This window comes from Zootoca vivipara, chromosome 8, assembly GCF_963506605.1.
Source record: "Zootoca vivipara chromosome 8, rZooViv1.1, whole genome shotgun sequence".
Taxonomy (NCBI): domain Eukaryota; kingdom Metazoa; phylum Chordata; class Lepidosauria; order Squamata; family Lacertidae; genus Zootoca; species Zootoca vivipara.
Window position 1 is genome coordinate 66,000,484 of NC_083283.1, and position 18,183 is coordinate 66,018,666.

An 18,183-nucleotide genomic window follows, 5' to 3' on the forward strand; every position below is an offset into this window, starting at 1 on the left:
TGTTGCAACAGGGCATGAGCTGTGAGTGCGAAGTGTGGGTCAGAGCAACACTGCTTCTCAGGCTTCATATGATGTCACAGCTGTGCTTACGGTGACTCATTGGATGGGTTTGGGAGGCTTTCATTTCTGGGTGGGATATAGGTAAAGGTAAAGGGGCCCCTGTTAAGGTGCTACACCCAATATGCCAGCAAGTTTGGAAAACTCAGCAATGGCCAGAGGATTGGAGAAGGTCAGTCTACATCCCAATTCCAAAGAAGGGCAGTGCCAAAGAATGCTCCAACTACCGCACAATTGCGCTCATTTCACACGCTAGCAAGGTTATGCTTAAAATTCTACAAGGCAGGCTTAGGCAGTATGTGGATCGAGAACTCCCAGAAGTGCAAGCTGGATTTCGAAAGGGCAGAGGAACCAGAGACCAAATAGCAAACATGCGCTGGATTATGGAGAAAGCTAGAGAGTTCCAGAAAAACGTCTACTTCTGCTTCATTGACTATGCAAAAGCCTTTGACTGTGTCGACCACAGCAAACTATGGCAAGTTCTTAAAGAAATGGGAGTGCCTGATCACCTCATCTGTCTCCTGAGAAATCTCTATGTGGGACAAGAAGCTACAGTTAGAACTGGATATGGAACAACTGATTGGTTCAAAATTGGGAAAGGAGTACGACAGGGTTGTATATTGTCTCCCTGCTTATTTAACTTATATGCAGAATTCATCATGCGAAGGGCTGGACTAGATGAATCCCAAACCGGAATTAAGATTGCCGGAAGAAATATCAACAACCTCAGATATGCAGATGACACAACCTTGATGGCAGAAAGTGAGGAGGAATTAAAGAACCTTTTAATGAGGGTGAAAGAGGAGAGCGCAAAATATGGTCTGAAGCTCAACATCAAAAAAACCAAGATCATGGCCACTGGTCCCATCACCTCCTGGCAAATAGAAGGGGAAGAAATGGAGGCAGTGAGAGATTTTACTTTCTTGGGCTCCTTGATCACTGCAGATGGTGACAGCAGTCACGAAATTAAAAGACGCCTGCTTCTTGGGAGAAAAGCAATGACAAACCTAGACAGCATCTTAAAAAGCAGAGACATCACCTTGCCGACAAAGGTCCGTATAGTTAAAGCTATGGTTTTCCCAGTAGTGATATATGGAAGTGAGAGCTGGACCATAAAGAAGGCTGATCGCCGAAGAATTGATGCTTTTGAATTATGGTGCTGGAGGAGACTCTTGAGAGTCCCATGGACTGCTAGAAGATCAAACCTATCCATTCTTAAGGAAATCAGCCCTGAGTGCTCCCTGGAAGGACAGATCGTGAAGCTGAGGCTCCAATACTTTGGCCACCTCATGAGAAGAGAAGAATCCTTGGAAAAGACCTTGATGCTGGGAAAGATGGAGGGCACAAGGAGAAGGGGACGACAGAGGACAAGATGGTTGGACAGTGTTCTCGAAGCTACGAACATGAGTTTGACCAAACTGCGGGAGGCAGTGCAAGACAGGAGTGCCTGGCGTGCTATGGTCCATGGGGTCACGAAGAGTCGGACACGACTAAACGACTAAACAACAACAAAGGGGCCCCTGACCATCAGGTCCAGTCGTGTCCGAGTTGCGGCACTCATCTCACTTTATTGACCGAGGGAGCCAGCGTTTGTCCGCAGACAGCTTCTGGGTCATGTGGCCAGCATGACAAAGCTGCTTGTGGCGAACCAGAGCAGCGCACGGAAACACCGTTTACCTTCCCGCTGGAGCGGTCCCTATTTATCTACTTGTACTTTGATGTGCTTTCGATCTGCTAGGTGGGCAGGAGCTGGGACCAAGCAACAGGAGCTCACCCCGTTGCAGGGATTCGAACCACCGACCTTCTGATCAGCAAGCACTAGACTCTGTAGTTTAACCCACAGCACCACCTGTAGGTAGAAGGAATAATTCTGCCTCCTCCTTCCAAGGCAATATATTTCACTAGACCCTAGGCCTGCATTGAGTAAATATTTGTTCTCTCAATGGAGACCAGACTTTAGGGATCAACTTGGTGCTGTTTCTTATTTATTTATTAGAACCTGTTGGCCCACCAACTGGATCCAGGTGCAAAATACTTTAAAAAAACAAAAAACTCACTCCCCGTAAGGAGTGAGTTTAAGTTGATGTGTTGGCGCTTGCATAATACTGCTAGCCGGAGGAAGTGAAAATATATTTATATGTTATCCTCGTAGGTTCTGCCAGTTGGGTAAACATGTATATAAACAGAAGCACCGAAAGGTTAGCAGGGTTGGTCAAGGTCACATAATAAGCAAAAGCCAGAGCCAAGAAATGGCAAGACTTCTTAGGTGCCCTTTATATGTTAGAATCAATGAAAAGCTCTGGTGGATCCGACCAAAAGCCTATCTAGTCCAGCATCCTGTTCTCATAGTGCCTTGTTCTCTGGTTTCCCCCAGCAAATGATGACGCGGCTTCATCCCACAATTCTGCCGCAGAAATTTTTGTTTTTGTTTTATTAATTGGATTTATATACTGTCCTTAATCATAAGATCTCAGGGCAGTTCACAGAATAAAATACAGGATAAAAAAACAAGGAAATAATTAAAACAAAACACCAATCCAATCACACACACACACCCTTCCCACAGAAACATTTCAAAGGCTGCAGGATATTAATCAGCCAAAGGCCTGGTTGAAGAGGAATGTTTTCTGCCTTAAAATATATAATGAAGGTCCCAGGTGGACCTCCCTGGGGAAAGCGTTCTACAAACGAGGAGCTACTACAGAGAAGGCCCATTCTCGTGTTGCCACCCTCTGAACCTCACATGGAGGAGCCACACAATGAAAGGCCTCTGATGATGAATGCAGGGTTTGTATGGGGAGAGGCGGTCTTTGAGGTTTTATGGTCCTGAGTTGTTTAAGAATTTAAAAGCCTGGTGCCTCTTTGGTGGGACCTTCGTGTGGATTCGTATATGAACGCAGGAATAAAGGGGGGGGGAATTGCCTGCATGGTGGGTTAATGGCATGCCTTTGCACTCTCCATAAGAACATAAAAAAAGCTCTGCTCCATCTAGTCCAGCCGCCTGTTCTCACAGTGACCAACCTTCTCCCACAACAGCCCTGCTCCCACTTCTGGTTCCCAGAGGCATTCAGAGATAGAGCATAGCCGTTATAGCTTGAGAACGTTCTCCATGAATTTGTTAAATCCTCTTGGCGGCCATTTCTACGTCATGTGGGAGTTGATTCCATAGTTTAACTCTGCATTGCGTGAAGGAGACTAGCAATATCCCAGTGGAGGTTTTTCTCTTGTGCACTTTAGTTGCAGTTTTCCTTTACCTTTTAGGTAACATGGCACCCTGAGGTCAGCTGGTGCAAGGTCCTAGGCTGTTTTTCCTGCCTGCCTGTTTATATTTTTGTCTCTAGGTATCACCGGTTACAAGGTACAAACATCAAGGCTTGGTGTCCAATTATGTCCCGTGTTAATTTGGGAGACTGGCAAAAATACAAAATAGTGCAAGTGTAAGATGAGAGTATGGGGGGGTATATTCAGAGGTTGGAAAGTAGGTTAGTTTCCTGACTTGCAATTGTTACCTCATGTAGGATGAATGGGCAGACGTAGAATACGGAAGTAGAAGAGGAAACTTAGGTATGTTTTAATATAAGGCTGAAGTAATCAGATACTTCATAATTACTAAGAAATTCCTCAAACCAGTAAAGAAAGAATAGTTTGTTTTTAGATTTTGATGCTTCTGCCCACCACAAAGTTGTTATTAACAATTGTTTTTAACTTGGATTCTATGCTGGGGAACGGGCAGTTTTCAAAGGCACACATTTTTTTAAATTACCATATGCAAATGATTAATAGGCATTCTCCCAGAAATATGAGGATTCTAGGATCCCTTTCAACACATGTTATCAGGGGATGGAGGGATGTATTGCTTAAAGCACTGAGCTCTATAAAATAGTATTGTGCTAAAGAAATTAATCAGCATTTAAAAAAAATTCTGGGGAAAGACTATTGCTCCGTGGTTGAGCATCTGGTTTATGAGCATTTAAAAAAAATTCTGGGGAAAGACTATTGCTCCGTGGTTGAGCATCTGGTCAGAGCAGGTAGCAATGAGCATTCTTTCTTTGTCTCCCTGTGTATGTGTCCCGTTTAGACATTATACCAAAGGCAAAATTGCTGGTCCCTGCTTCAAAGAACATGCTTGCTGCTGGTTTTCAAATCCACTTGCAAATAGTGTGTTCCGGATACTGACACTTTAAAAAAAAACACAAAAAAACATCTGGCTGCTTTGGCAGCCATTTCTCTCCTGGGGAGAACTGAATATACTCCTATTCATGCAATTTTGCATGGATTTACTCTTGTCTGTTTTATTGTATGTTGGAAAACATATTTTATAGTTTTAATGCATTGGAATCCACCTTGAGAACTTGGGTTAGTGGTCCAGGTATAAAGGATACAAGTAAATTGAAGTCCCCTCTCCCTTTGTGCTGTAGCTTGCTTGAGTCACCTAAAGCTATTCTGCTTGCAGCACGCTGTTGGCAGCAGTGAGGAAAGGGTGTGTAGTCCCGTCTTAAGTTATTTGCAGCTTGGCAGCTTCCTCTGGGAGACACCCTGGTAGGAATCCCAGGAGGAATTCTGTTGGCCTGGGCCAGGTAATCCTATTATGACTGTATTCTTATATATCATGATAGCGATCGTTCTTCACAATGCGCGTCTATATCCAATTACATGTAAAGATAGTAGCCCTTAGTCCAAGAACATGAAACGTACGTATAAAACAATGTCCAGAGAGTTCTGAACAATGTGCGAGATGTGCTGAACAGTTCTGTGCGGGATCAGATCATATAAAGATAGATTGTTTAAATGGTCTCTCACAAGAAAATCTCCCCAGCACATTTCTTTAAGTACATTTTACAGGAAGGTGAGCTATAGACAGTGTTAGAAACTCAGATATACAGTGGTACCTCGGGTTAAGAACTTAATTCGTTCTGGAGGTCCGTTCTTAGCCTTTAACTCTTCTTAACCTGAGGTACCACTTTAGCTAATGGGGCCTCCCGCTGCTGCCGTGCCGCCGGAGCACAATTTCTGTTCTCATCCTGAAGCAAAGTTCTTAACCCGAGGTACTGTTTCTGCGTTAGCGGAGTCTGTAACCTGAAGCGTCTTTAACCTGAAGCGTCTGTAACCTGAGGTACCACTGTATTGGCTAATTGCCAATAAGCCTAGGTTATCGTCGCGACAACGGAATGTCTAGGAACCATTTTTGTGATGAGATTTATTATTATTATTATGGATGGGGGTGAACCATGTGATCCTTGGAGAAAAATGTGGAATATAAATGCAATTAATAAACTCTTCTGCTTAAGAATGCTGGAGGGGCCAGCAAGATGGAGATGTCATTTGCAAATCTGGCATCCAGAGATATCCATGTGGTTACAAGTGGAACCTGTGCCAGTTACAAAACGCACCTGGCGCCTGGCTAATTTCGAACACCACCTATAGATGCATTACATATGGTGTGTTTAGCTAGGAGAATGCAGAGAAAGGTGGGCACAGAGGACATTTGCACATGTGTCTGTATCTGAGGTGGTGAAATCTTGTGGTTTTTCAGACCCAGTCACCCAGCCTGTGAGAGGTGTGTATATTATCCACTCCTGGAATAATAATAATAATAATAATAATAATAATAATAATAATAATAATAATAATGGCTGTTGATTAACTGCTAGAAGCAGGTTGACGTTCACACACACATCCTTTCTTCTGACGATGGCTACTAGCTTTAGGGAACCTTCTTCAGCCCCGAAGGCCACATTCTCTTCTGGGAAAACCACCTGGGGGCCGAGGTGGCCAAAGTAACAAATGTAAATTTTAGCTTTGCACAATAGCCTACTTTCTAACCACACTCACACATCCCTCTTTATCCTCCACCCAGGCAAGCAAGAAACTTTATCAGTGTTCAAGAACACATTCCAACTGGGGAAAAAACCACTCAAAGTGGCTGGGGTAAGGGGTGTGGCCTAGGGTGAGTCCCAAGGCCCCTGGAATGGCAGATTTGGCTCCTGGGCCTGTTGTTCCACACTCCTGCTGTAAAATCCATCACATTTCACATTCCCAAGCACCCATGTTGATATTTTGTGGATAAGCGCACTTCTCTAAATGACTGGTTTGGTTATTGAAAGGTATAATTAGATCAATTCAAAACGAATCCCTTGACTTCTCTAGCTGCTTGATAACCATTTAAAGAAAACGACCGTAAATCCTTCAGTGAATGAAGTGCAGAACCTCTGGCAATCCTGGGTTTATGTGCAGTGCCAACATACTCCATAAGGAATTGCTGCCTGTTCCAGTCTCCCCACACTAATCCCCGTTGGATAAAAAGGGCAATGAGTCAATGAGCTGGAAACAGCACAAGTTGAAGTGCTGTACGTGCCGGATTCTGAAGCGTGGCAACTCCTGCCCTTGAAAAATAGGTTGGCTGTGTTTCTGTATTTGCGAAAATGTTAAGGAGATGGTGTAGTGGTTAGAGCAGGGCTCAGCAAGGTTTATCTTGCCTGGGCCGGATCGGTCCCATGGAGTTCCCTCCGTGGGCCAGATTGCACGTGCGTGTGAGTACGTGAGTCTGTGATTTTCGGCGTTTGCATCTGGGCAGATGCGATTTTCAGCGCCGTGGAAGCGAGTCCCCACACCATACTGCGCCAGTTTAGTGCAGCGCACGCGTGAGAAACTTGGTTCGGGGGCGGTTCATGGGCTGGTCAAACGACCTCCATGGGCCGCTTCTGCCCCATGGGCCTTAGGTTGCTGACCCCTGGGTTAGAGTGTTGATTTAAATCTTCATTTACCCATGAAACTCAATGGGTAATCTTCAGCCCACCTCGGGAAGTTTTTAATTTTTCATGTTGTATTGTGTTTTTACTATTTTTGTTGGGAGCTGCCCAGAGTGCCTGGGGCAATCCAGTCAGATTTGTGGCATATAAATAATAAATTATTACAGTGGTAACTCGGTTTACAAACTTTATCCGTTCCAGAAGTCCGTTCTTAAACCGAAACTGTTCTTAAACCGAGGCACACTTTCCCTAATGAGGCCTCCCACCGTCGGTGCCCTTCCACCGTTCGGATTCCATTCTTAGACCGAGGTAAAGTTCGCAAACCAGGACACTATTTCCGGTTTTGCAGGGTTTGTAAACTGAATCATTCTTAAACAGGACTGTTCTTAAACCGAGGTACCACTGTGTTATTATTACCTTACATGACTGCTGTGATGCTAAAATGGAGGCAATCATGTAGCCCAACTGGAGCAACTTGGAAGAAGGGGTGGGGAAATGGATGAGTGAAAGAAACAAATGTGATAATTGCAAATGGCATCTTCTACAAAAGAAATTGAAGTGTGTGGTTTTTTCCCCCTGGGGGCATTCCTAAATCACTGGCGAGCAGTATCTCCAGTGCTGATAGATTCTGTAATTTGAAGGCCTATTCCAGGCATCCCCAAACTGCAGCCCTCCAGATGTTTTGGCCTACAACTCCCATGATCCCTAGCTAACAGGACCAGTGGTTGGGGAAGATGGGAATTGTAGTCCAAAACATCTGGAGGGCCGAAGTTTGGGGATGCCTGGCCTATTCTCTCCTCCCTCCTTTTAATCTGACTTTTCACAGCAACGCTGACATCTCTTTTCAAAATCTGTAAATTCTGCTATCTTTATGGTCAGCTTGAGGCAAATGCTTGTGGGGCCTGCAGGCATCTTTTAACACTGATCTTTGGGTTATTTTGTTATTTAAGTAGGGTAAGATGTTATGGAGAACTCAAGGCAGCTGTCGAAGGCAGCAGTCCTCTCTCTCCCCTTGAGGAAAGCAGGACATGACATCAGCATATTGCAAGTAGTTCTACAATTTTCTACTGTTCGGTTAAAGTAAATTTTGTCCTTTAACCTGCCTGATGCTTCCTGGTATTGAGCTTTTCTCTCTCTTTTTTTTAAAAAAGCATTCACATAGTTGCTCATGTTTGTGCTACTGAGTTCCACACAGGGCCGGGTGTGTGTGTGGCCAAACCCTGATTTTAAACCCATTGTAGTCTTGCTTTGGCTTGCATCCAGTGCAGCACCAAGGATTCATGCTTGCACAGTGGAAACCTCCTTTCACCACAAACCCCTGAAATCTGTTTTGTGATTTCCCTCAACCCTCCAGAGCAGAGTTGAGGAGGGCACAGGGTGCATGCATGGGGAAGTCGCATTGAGCAAGCGGGAATCTTCGCATTGACAGGACACTTATTGGATGCAAGCCTTAAGATTTTTTTTAGTTCCAGTTCAACATGAGCAATGCAAAAAAAAATGGGTTAGGTTCTATTTCAATTCAAGAAAAAGAAAGCAGGTTGCTTTCTTAGTTCCCATTCGGTATGACTCCCTGATCAAATCTAAATTTAATCTTATGTAGATAAGGCTTTACAAAGTTTGTCTCTCTTGCCCATTGTCTGGCTGCAAGTACAGACAGGTTTCGTACGATGGTTAAAACGTCCATGGTGATTCTAACATGCTGTAATGCTTAAGGCATAGTTTGTGGATTGCATACTCTCCGTAAAGCCCTTGTAATATCCTGTTTCTCATATTTTAAGACATACCCATAAAATAAGCCATAGCAGGATTTTTAAGCATTCAAGGAATATAAGCCATACCCCGAAATTAAGACATAGTGATAGGCGCAGCAGCAATGCCGGCCGCGGCAGGAGGAGGAAAAAAATAAGACACCCCCTGAAAATAAGCCATAGTGTGTGTTTTTTTTAGGAAAAATAAATATAAGACGGTGTCTTATTTTTGGAGAAACACGGTATTTAAAGGACACGGGTGGTGCTGTGGTCTAAACCACTGAGCCTTTTTAGGCTTGCTGATGTAAGGTCGGCGGTTCAAATCCCCGCGACGGGGTGAGCTCCGGTTGCTTTGTCCCAGCTCCTGCCAACCTAGCAGTTTGAAAGCATACCAGTGCAAGTAGATAAATAGGTACCACTGCAGCAGTGAAGGTAAATGGTGTTTCTATCTGCTCTGGCATTCATCACAGTTCTCCGTGCCCAGTAGCTTGTTAGTCCTGCTGGCCACATGACCCGGAAACCTGTCTGTGGACAAATGCCGGCTCCCTCGGCCTAAAAGTGAGATGAGTGCCGCACCCCATGGTTGCCTTTGACTGGACTTAACCGCCCAGGGGTCCTTTACCTTTTACCTTAATGTTTACCTACTGTGGCATTTAGTTGGGGATAAAGCTCATATCCATTTGGCTCTCAGTGGTCAGGGCAAAGAAATGTGGCCTTGTGGACAATAGGAAATGCACTCAGGTGTCACGTCTTTCATTTCAGATGCTGCGTGTGCATCGAGAGAAAAGCTGTAAACACTCTCGCCTCCCTTTGTGATGGAGATGCAAGAACTGGGTTGAATGGACTGCAGATGGCTGTTCAGGCCAGGTTAACTAAGCTCCAGCAGCAGAGTAGCACACATGGCTGTTCTGTTAACGAAATGGTCATCACAGAAGATCATGTTAAGGAGGGACTTCAGCGATCCCACATTCTGTATGATCGAGCCGGTGAGTAGCTAATAAAGAACGCCCCATGTGATGCAGTGCTAGGAATGAAGGTTGGTACCCATCTCAGCAATGAACTTTGCTTGCAGCTGAAACAGCTCCCCTTCTGTAATGTTAAGGTTCCCTTGGCAGAGATGAGGCGCAACTCAGTCATACAAAGTGTTGGCCAACATGCCAACAAGGCTTTGTTTTAAACTAGGTTGCTTTCAGCAACTGAAGGGGTGAAATGCCTGTGGGCCTGGGCTCCTTCGGAGGAAAGGGTGAGATCTAAACTCAATAAGTAAAATATAAATGATGCTAAACTGTATTTTAATGTCACATGAAGAAGGGACATGCAGTCCCCGCAGTCAGAAGAATGGTATATGGAGTGTCTTGTTCACAGTTTACCCACATTGGAACTTATTGTGGCTGAAAAGCGATCCTTGTTTCATTTAAACGATGGTTTGTTAAAGCAAGTAAAGATCATAAACATAAGGCTCGGTCTTGGTTTATACCATAGCTTAAGTGAAGCACAGTTTGCCCTTTCCCAGACAATGCTAAACACCGATTTTTTTTCAAGTAAAACAAATCTCACAGAGGTGAGGGAAGAGCACATAAGTCACACATGTTCATAAAATACTAAACTATCACTTACCATTATGTCAGAACTGGGCCTATGTATGCCGTAATTCTAATCACTATGGTGGCTTTGAGCAGTCACAAAAAACCATAGTTACTGTCTTGGAAATGAGCCTAGCTTCTAGGCTTGCATACTCTCCTCTCTCCTACCACAATGAGAGGAAGAGTTCATGTTTAATTAACCACCCCTTGCTGTGCTGTCTGAACAAACTGTGGTTAATCTCAGTTATGGTTTGTTTGAAGCATGGCATTTTAAACCATTGCTTACAAAGCTGGCTTGTTTCGTCAAACCATAGATGAGATTAACCACAGTTTAGAGTTCAGGTGTAATGTTAAGCTGTGGTTAATTGGTACCAGAAGCAAAATCTTCTGGTCTCCTCCTCACAGCCACACTAGAAGAGAAGAAGAGGGGGAGCACATGAGCCTGGGAGGAGGCTAGGCTCGTTTCCATCATGATAAGCCATAATTTACTGTGATGTCCAAATCTAGCCACTGTGGTTTAGTTGAAACCCGTTCCTTTATTTACTTTTAGAATTTATACCTATATTTGCTCTTAAAGCAGGTTGTGATACGTTAGCGAAAGGAACGCAACAGTGAAACAGCAGCAACGTTAGCAGTGCCAGTGAAACCAATAAAACAGAAAGCCAAATACATAAAATTCTAAAAATACAAAAGAGCCCAGCCTCATTTCCTTTTCCAGGGATCCGAGAGACTGCCTGAGCGAGAAGGTCTTGCCTAATAAGATAGCTGTTGCCTTCCAGACACCATTGGCAGAGGCCCACTCATCTTCACACGCTGCTCTTCAGATCCTCTGCACCTGTTCCAACAATAGGTGTGGAGAATTTGAGGAGGCCCTGCTGCTGGGAAGATGAAACTCATGAGAGGGGTTTGGCTCGGAACATACTGTGAACTCCGTGCTATTATCTCAGAAGGAAGAACATTGAAAGGGGTAGGATATTGCATACCGGGTCTCCCTGGGGACCGTGTGGCGGTGGAATAAAAACCGCTTTGTCTGTGGCTAAGAATAGCTTGTGGCGCTTCATGTGTTGCCTCACGAGCATTTCTAGTAATGAACAGATATATATTTTAAGAAATCATATACTGTACCATACTTTTCCGTGTGTAAGACGAGGGTATTTTCTTTTAAAAAAATAACTTTAAAAATTGGGCTTGTCTTATACATGGGTGGGGAAATGGGCAATTGGTTACAGCCGCAATCAGGAGATTGTCAGTGTTGATTTGGTGTTTGAGTGGTGGCTGCGGCAATGGCTGCTGTCTATTGGCTGCCACTGTGGCAATTGGATGGCTGAATTGCGACTGGTGTCGGCGAGCTGGCATGCGATTGGCTACGCGTGCAATCATGCGGGTGAGCAATATTCAGCAAACCCCCCCCAAAAAAGCTTAACTGTGGGCATCCCACCCCCCCCAAAAAAAAGCTGAACAACTCTGGACATTTCCCCAAAAAACAGTTTAACAACTCTTTGTAAGCTCCCCCCATTTTCTTAATTTGGAGTCCCCAAAATAGGGGGCATCTTATACATGGGGGCATGTTTATACACGGAAGAATATGGTAATGCGAAGATTTTGGCTGTGTGCGTACACACTTCCGCTTCCATGGTATTGGGATTCTCCCTGCAAAAGAAATATACATTTTGTTTTATTTTGCTGGGAGACCTCTAAGTGCCAGTTTGTACAACTCTAAAACAATGAACAGGGTGGTGTTACAATGACGACTGCAATCAACACAAGATAATAGTTTGATGAAGGACGTCGTCCTCTATGTTCTTCCCGTTGGAAACATGCAGATGGGGACAGATTCTCTTGTACATTATTTACTACAAAGCTCGATGACTAAGCTCTTTAGCGACGAAATGTCGGATTACCGGGACAACGTTCCAGCACTCAACCACTGGTATATCACAAGTACCCCTTTAGTACTGCATTTGCAATTGTTCAAGAAAAACATCTATTTTGGGAAGAGAAGAAATAAGCACTGAACTACTGATAACATTACAAGTGAACTCTTTTATTTACTGCATTTGCTATTGTTTAAGATAAGACCTATTTGGGAAAGGAACTACTTGTGCCATTTTTATGGGCATTTATTGTTTGTTTACAGATAGTTGCCTTGGTGATATTCTCTTGCGTCAATTGCGGTTTGTACAACCAGCAGACTCAATTGATAAGGATTTTCCTGGGTGGGGCCATGTCAAGCTGAGTGGGTTGGGGTGTTGCGTGTCTGAATGCTTCCCATCTGGGTGAGATGTCTATGCATCGAAATCGATAATGTTTGGGAGAAAGGATCAACTGGCCTTCTGCTATTTTGCTTTGTGCGGAGAATTTTTGGCACTGGGCTACATTCGGATATGTAGCAGGGACACAGCTGCAATGGATGTCGTCATCCTGATTCTGTTGGTTTGTAGACTTTGGGCCTCATTACATAATCTTGATACCATCTTCAGCAAAAGGGATGAAGGACAGACACAGGACTCTAAAACAGCAGCGTTTACCACTCTAGGCTTCAGTTACGTGCCATCATTATTGTTAAAGCTGAAATAAACCTGACACAATGTATGGATATTTATATCGAAATTGGTTTTATCGTATGATGTAAACTCTTTAAAGAGCCACAGTAGTGTTCTTTAAACTCTGACCTTCAGAACTGGAGGAGACCTAGGGGAATCATTAACCCCCGACATGGGCAGAAGTCCACCATGATTTGTGGACTGGTGCTTCATATTTACTAAAATCTCTCATTTATATTGAATACTTTGCTGTTGGCAGGGTGTATTAGAGTTTTCATGGCTTTTTCTTCAAAAAACATAGTATCATTTAAATGCAACCTCTGCCGCTCCCCTGTATTGACATTCACACCAATACTTAGTTAAAATTTTCAATTATTTGATTTATTTTTGGCACTCCTTTTTAAGGAAAGGAATTTTGTAATTTGCTTATGTCACAGCACCTGCATATAACTGGATGCGAGGATCCCTAATTTGATACCAGCTCTTGCTAAATTCGTGACTTGGCACCATGACGTGTCACAAACGCTGGCCGTTTCTGTCTGTCTTTGCTGCGGAGATCGGAATTAGAGATTGTGCTTTGAGGATTAGACTTGTCTCCTTGCATTGAACTAGTTACGTGCTAGCATTTAAATAGTCTTTGAATGAATGCTCTTCACATATTCTCGACTCTGAGCTTCATTCTGTTGCCGGAAGTGGCATTTTTATCCATTTCTTGACCAGTAAAATATGTTTGCTTAGTGATGCAACGCAAACTATTAATAAAATATTTTGATGAGAGGAGGTTCTTTTCTAAACTTTATACAAAGTATGACTGTGATGGTGATTGCAGGGAGGATGGCAAGAAAAGTAGAACGGAACCTGCCATCTTTCTCTCCCTAGTTAGTAACCTCCATGATAATTATTATTCCAGCTTCTGCCTATCATAAACAATGATGCACAATCTTATAGGATTTGACCAATGGACTGTCTTGCGGTGGCTGAGGGCAGATGTTAGATTTGTGGTGTTTGATCTCATTTCCAAATTATACTTGGGTATAGTCCTTGCTGGGACGCGGGTGGCGCTGTGGGTTAAACCACAGAGCCTAGGGCTTGCCGATCAGGTCGGTGGTTTGAATCCCTGCAACGGGGTGAGCTCCCGTTGCTCGGTCCCAGCTCCTGCCAATCTAGCAGTTCGAAAGCCCGTCAAAGTGCAAGTAGATAAATAGGTACCGCTACAGCGGGAAGGTAAACAGCATTTCCGTGCGCTGCTCTAGTGCGCCAGAAGCAGCTTTGTCATGCTGGCCACATGACCTGGAAGCTGTACACCAGCTCCCTCTGCCAGTAAAGCGAGATGAGCGCCGCAACCCCAGAGTCGGTCACGACTGGACCTAATGGTCAGGGGTCCCTTTACCTTTACCTTTATAGTCCTTGCTGGCATGAAGATATAGTCACTCCTCATTAGCATGGGTTCATATGTGTACTTTTAGGAGTTTCAGATAAGTACAGAAGACTTCACAAGTGAAGTGAAGTAGCGCACTTACCTGAACATATTGGCACAACACGACCTAATCCCTATCCTTGAAGAACTCACATTTACACCCATTCATCGTGAGTCCTTTCTACTACTCTTCTCCTTCTTTCTGCTTCCTGATTTTTAAATGTTTACCAGGCCATGAAGTGGCCTGTCCTTTTGTCCCACGACAGGTAAGTTTATTCAGGGTTCTTTGGTGAGGGACCAGGTACATTTTCTTCATAGTAAATATTATCCCCATCACAATATGGGTCACACATGTTAATCACTGTAACGCCAGGCAACTAAGCTTTTGATACAACTTCTTTTTAGGTCAGAAGTGGCTACGTGTGGCTGTTTGAGCTTGGTCCCTTCCTCCTCATAACACCATAAAAATAATAAAATAAAATACAACAAATGCAGTGTGCAATGAACACTCAAGGAACTGGAAATGTGGAATGCAAACAGAAGCTCGGTGCTATACAATGATTCTAATGTCCTGGTTCATGGAGAAGCTATTTTAAATGTCCCCAGAGAGCTGCCCATAGAAATCAAAGGAGAGATCCAATATTTTAATATAGCTGGGCTTGCCAGTCTGTCTTTTCCACCCACCTCTGGTAAAATGTAAGGGAAAACCCATCCTTCCAACAAATAGCTCAACAAGTACTGAGCATGCTCAATGAATATTCCAAGTGGCTTAGAAAACACCGCATGAAAGAATGCCAGCTGGGGGAGAAGAAGGGGGGTGGGAACAGATCACACTGCCTTTCTCTCAACATTTAAAGGCCATCTTGGTTTTAAGAGACCAGGCGACGCCATTCCCAGGACTGCGATGAGACTCCCAGCTGCTTGGTTCACTGCCGCCTGCTCGAGTTGAAAGCCTGAATGCTGTGACAGAGCACAGACACGCTGTTTATATTGGCCTGATAACGATGGCATACCAGTGGGCTTTTTGTGTGGAGCGCTATTAAAAATAGCTGTCTGCTGGCCTTGTGTGTCGTAGAAAGAGACCACCCTGGAGACACGCGGATAGGGATATCCCACTTCAGAGGGATTGAGGCTTACGCCTTTGCTAATGAAGATACAAGTGGTTCCGCCTTTAAATTCTAAGGCAGGAGGGTGCAGACCCAGTTACTGTTATGCGTTGCTTCTAGTCTATATAACAAAACACCTGATAATCATTCCTTGCACCGGGCAGCAGTTTGGGGCTGTGTGGAAAGTGCATAGCGGTACAACTTCACACCGTTGTATTGAATGATGCGGCTTACTTATTTATATTTGCATTTAAAGACACGTCCACTGCTTTGTGATAAAGATGTACATCTGAATGAACAGGAAATGCACACTTTGAAACATGCTGTTTGTAACTGAAATGATTACAATTGCTGGTGAAACCCACAAAGACTTACAGAATGAACAAATCAGACCTCGATCAGACCAAGGGTCTGTCTTGCTCTGTAGTCTTATCCCCTCTTACAAACAGGGCTTGCTCCGGGCATTTGGTAACTGGAAACTTCCTGATTTTGGAGGCTGCATGTAGGTGTCAAAGCTAGTGGCCATTGATAGATCTGTACGCTGTGAATTTAAATCATCGTTTCAAAAGCCATCTAAGCTAGTGGTCATCAATGCTGCTTATAGCAATTAATTCAAAGCATTAACTGGACCCTATCATCTGTATTCGTCTGTATTCTCTTTCGACTGTCTTGAATGTTTTTTTTCTGGCAATTTATATACTGCTTCATTACAGTATTTTCTAAGTGGTGTACAAGTACTAAAAAAGAAAGAAAGATAAAAACCAGATAATTTGTTTGTTTGTTTATATCCTACCTTTTTCTTCCAGGGAGCTCAAAATCATGTACTGCCAGTCAGTTTCACTGAATGACCAAGTTTGTTGTGGAGGGTGTGGTTTTTATCTATTTATTTATTTTTCTGAATAGGAGAAGAGCATTACAACTGCATCTCTGCCCTCCATAAATCTATGCGAGGCTCCGATGAAAATGCTTCTCTTTACTGGCTTGCCCGAATGCTGGAAGGCGGCGAGTATCCACTCTACGTAGCAAGAAGGTTGGTGAGGTTTGCAAGTGAAGACATAGGTGAGTTACTTAAAGCGGACTAGTTTTATTGTCTTATTTGCATTTTAGATAATGCTGTGTGGAGCTGTGTTTTCAGAGACGATGGGAGTTGTGGTCCACTGGTTCCCCAGCCCTGTTGTAAAAGTGTTCGTTTTAGTACGCCCTTGGGGGAGGGTGGCAAGGAACAGAGTCAACTCTCGCTTACTTGACGTTGGAAGGTCCTTCTAGCCATGGCTGGGCAAGCCTCTGCTGACGGGCTTGTAAGCAAGATTTGGGAGGTCCTACCTCTACTGTGGACCCCTAATTGAGTGCATTCACCTCTTCCTCACTGCTGTCACTACTTGCTCACTCTCTTGGCCCCAAACTGTGTAGCTATCCAGGCAAAGAGGGCATGGATAATTTTGCTTCTTCTTGCCTAGCTGTCCATACTCACTTGCTTGGAGGGCACAGATAGCAACAGAGAGGGTTCAGTGGGTTCCAAGAGTTTGTAATGGGCCCTCTCCCAGCAGCGCCAACCCCCCTGACAACAGCCCTGACATGACAGTTGGTTTAAGGAATAAGATGGGCACTGTTATGGAGTATTACATTGCTGGCCGTGATGTGCTTTCTTAAATGTAATTTTTGGTTGTAGGATTGGCTGATCCCTTGGCGTTAACCCAAGCGGTGGCTGCTTATCAAGGCTGCCACTTCATTGGAATGCCAGAGTGTGAGGTAAAGTTGGTATAAATTTACTTCTATAATTGTCAGCATTTCAACCCCTAAATGTTGCCTGTGAATCCTGGAAGACATGCTCCCTGGTTTGCAGGCCTTTTCCCACCTGGCCTGGGAGGGAGGGACACTGACTGACTCCAGCTACAAAAGCTGAGACCGCTGAACAGACTCTTGGGCTGGGGTATTGTTTAGCGGAGGCTGTTGCTCTTCTTGATTTTAATCTTCTGTATCTTTATTTTAGATCTTCTTGTGATTTGTGTGAAAATTGTTCAGTTTGGTTGCGTATTTTTTTCATGTTCCATTTATTGTTTCTTACTACTTTTGTCATGTTGCAGTTATGTGGTTTTTTCATGTTGCAAGCCACCTTTAACATGGTTTGAACTGAAAAGGAGGCATACAGATAAAAGTTGCATATATGTTACTCTCACCTGCCACTTTCAGTTTCTTCTGTTTTATCAGTCTGGTTGTAATTAGGCATTAGCTACCGACTAGTTAATAAAACCTCTGTCGTCGTTGCTGCAGGGCTATGGGCCAACTTTAAGGTTTTCCTATTCTCTGAATATATAAAAAGCTCAGTCTTTGCGATCCACCACAGAAGCAAGTCTGGTGGTACCTGCCAGTGTGAGATTGTCCTCTACAAGAAATTGTGCATTCTGTGTAGTGGGCTTATGCAAATCTCTAGCTAATGAAATCAATTTGGCACCATCTGTAACAAGTTTTAAATCTGTTTATCTCGGAAAGCCTTACAAAAACGCTTCACCGTGCTTATAGCTTCTCTTGTCACATGACCCATTGTACTCCAGTTTCTTCAACGCGTTTTGATCTTTGTTTTTGTTGGTCATGTTGTTCTGGGTTTAATTTGAGATTTTTGTACACACACATACCTTCTGGGGAAAGTACAGTGGTGCCTCGCTAGACGAACGCCCTTAAGATGAATTTTTCGCTTAACGAAAGGATTTTTTCGAGCGGAGGTTGCCTCGCTAGACAAATTCGTTTTGTGAAAAATTCGTCAAGCGAATCGCGGTTTCCCATAGGAATGCATTGAAATTCAATTAATGCGTTCCTGTGGGCAAATAATTTTTTTAAAAAAATTCAATGCATTCCTATGGGATTCGCTAGACGAATTTTTCGTTATAAGAATTGACCCGTGGAACGAATTAAATTCGTCTAGCGAGGCACCACTGTAAAACACCACTTTTTTGGAGTAATACCATAAAATTATATATCAATG

At 43.7% G+C, this 18,183-nt stretch overlaps 1 protein-coding gene across 1 annotated transcript in view; it reads left to right on the forward strand.

The window, feature by feature from the left end:
- WRNIP1 (WRN helicase interacting protein 1) overlaps positions 1-18,183 on the forward strand; it is a 36,503-nt gene that overhangs the window by 16,951 nt on the left and 1,369 nt on the right. Inside the window, exons 4-6 of the mRNA XM_035125399.2 lie at positions 9,317-9,540; positions 16,107-16,262; positions 16,873-16,952. Coding sequence (XP_034981290.2) covers positions 9,317-9,540; positions 16,107-16,262; positions 16,873-16,952 — 460 coding nt within the window. The remainder of the gene's footprint in view (positions 1-9,316; positions 9,541-16,106; positions 16,263-16,872; positions 16,953-18,183) is intronic.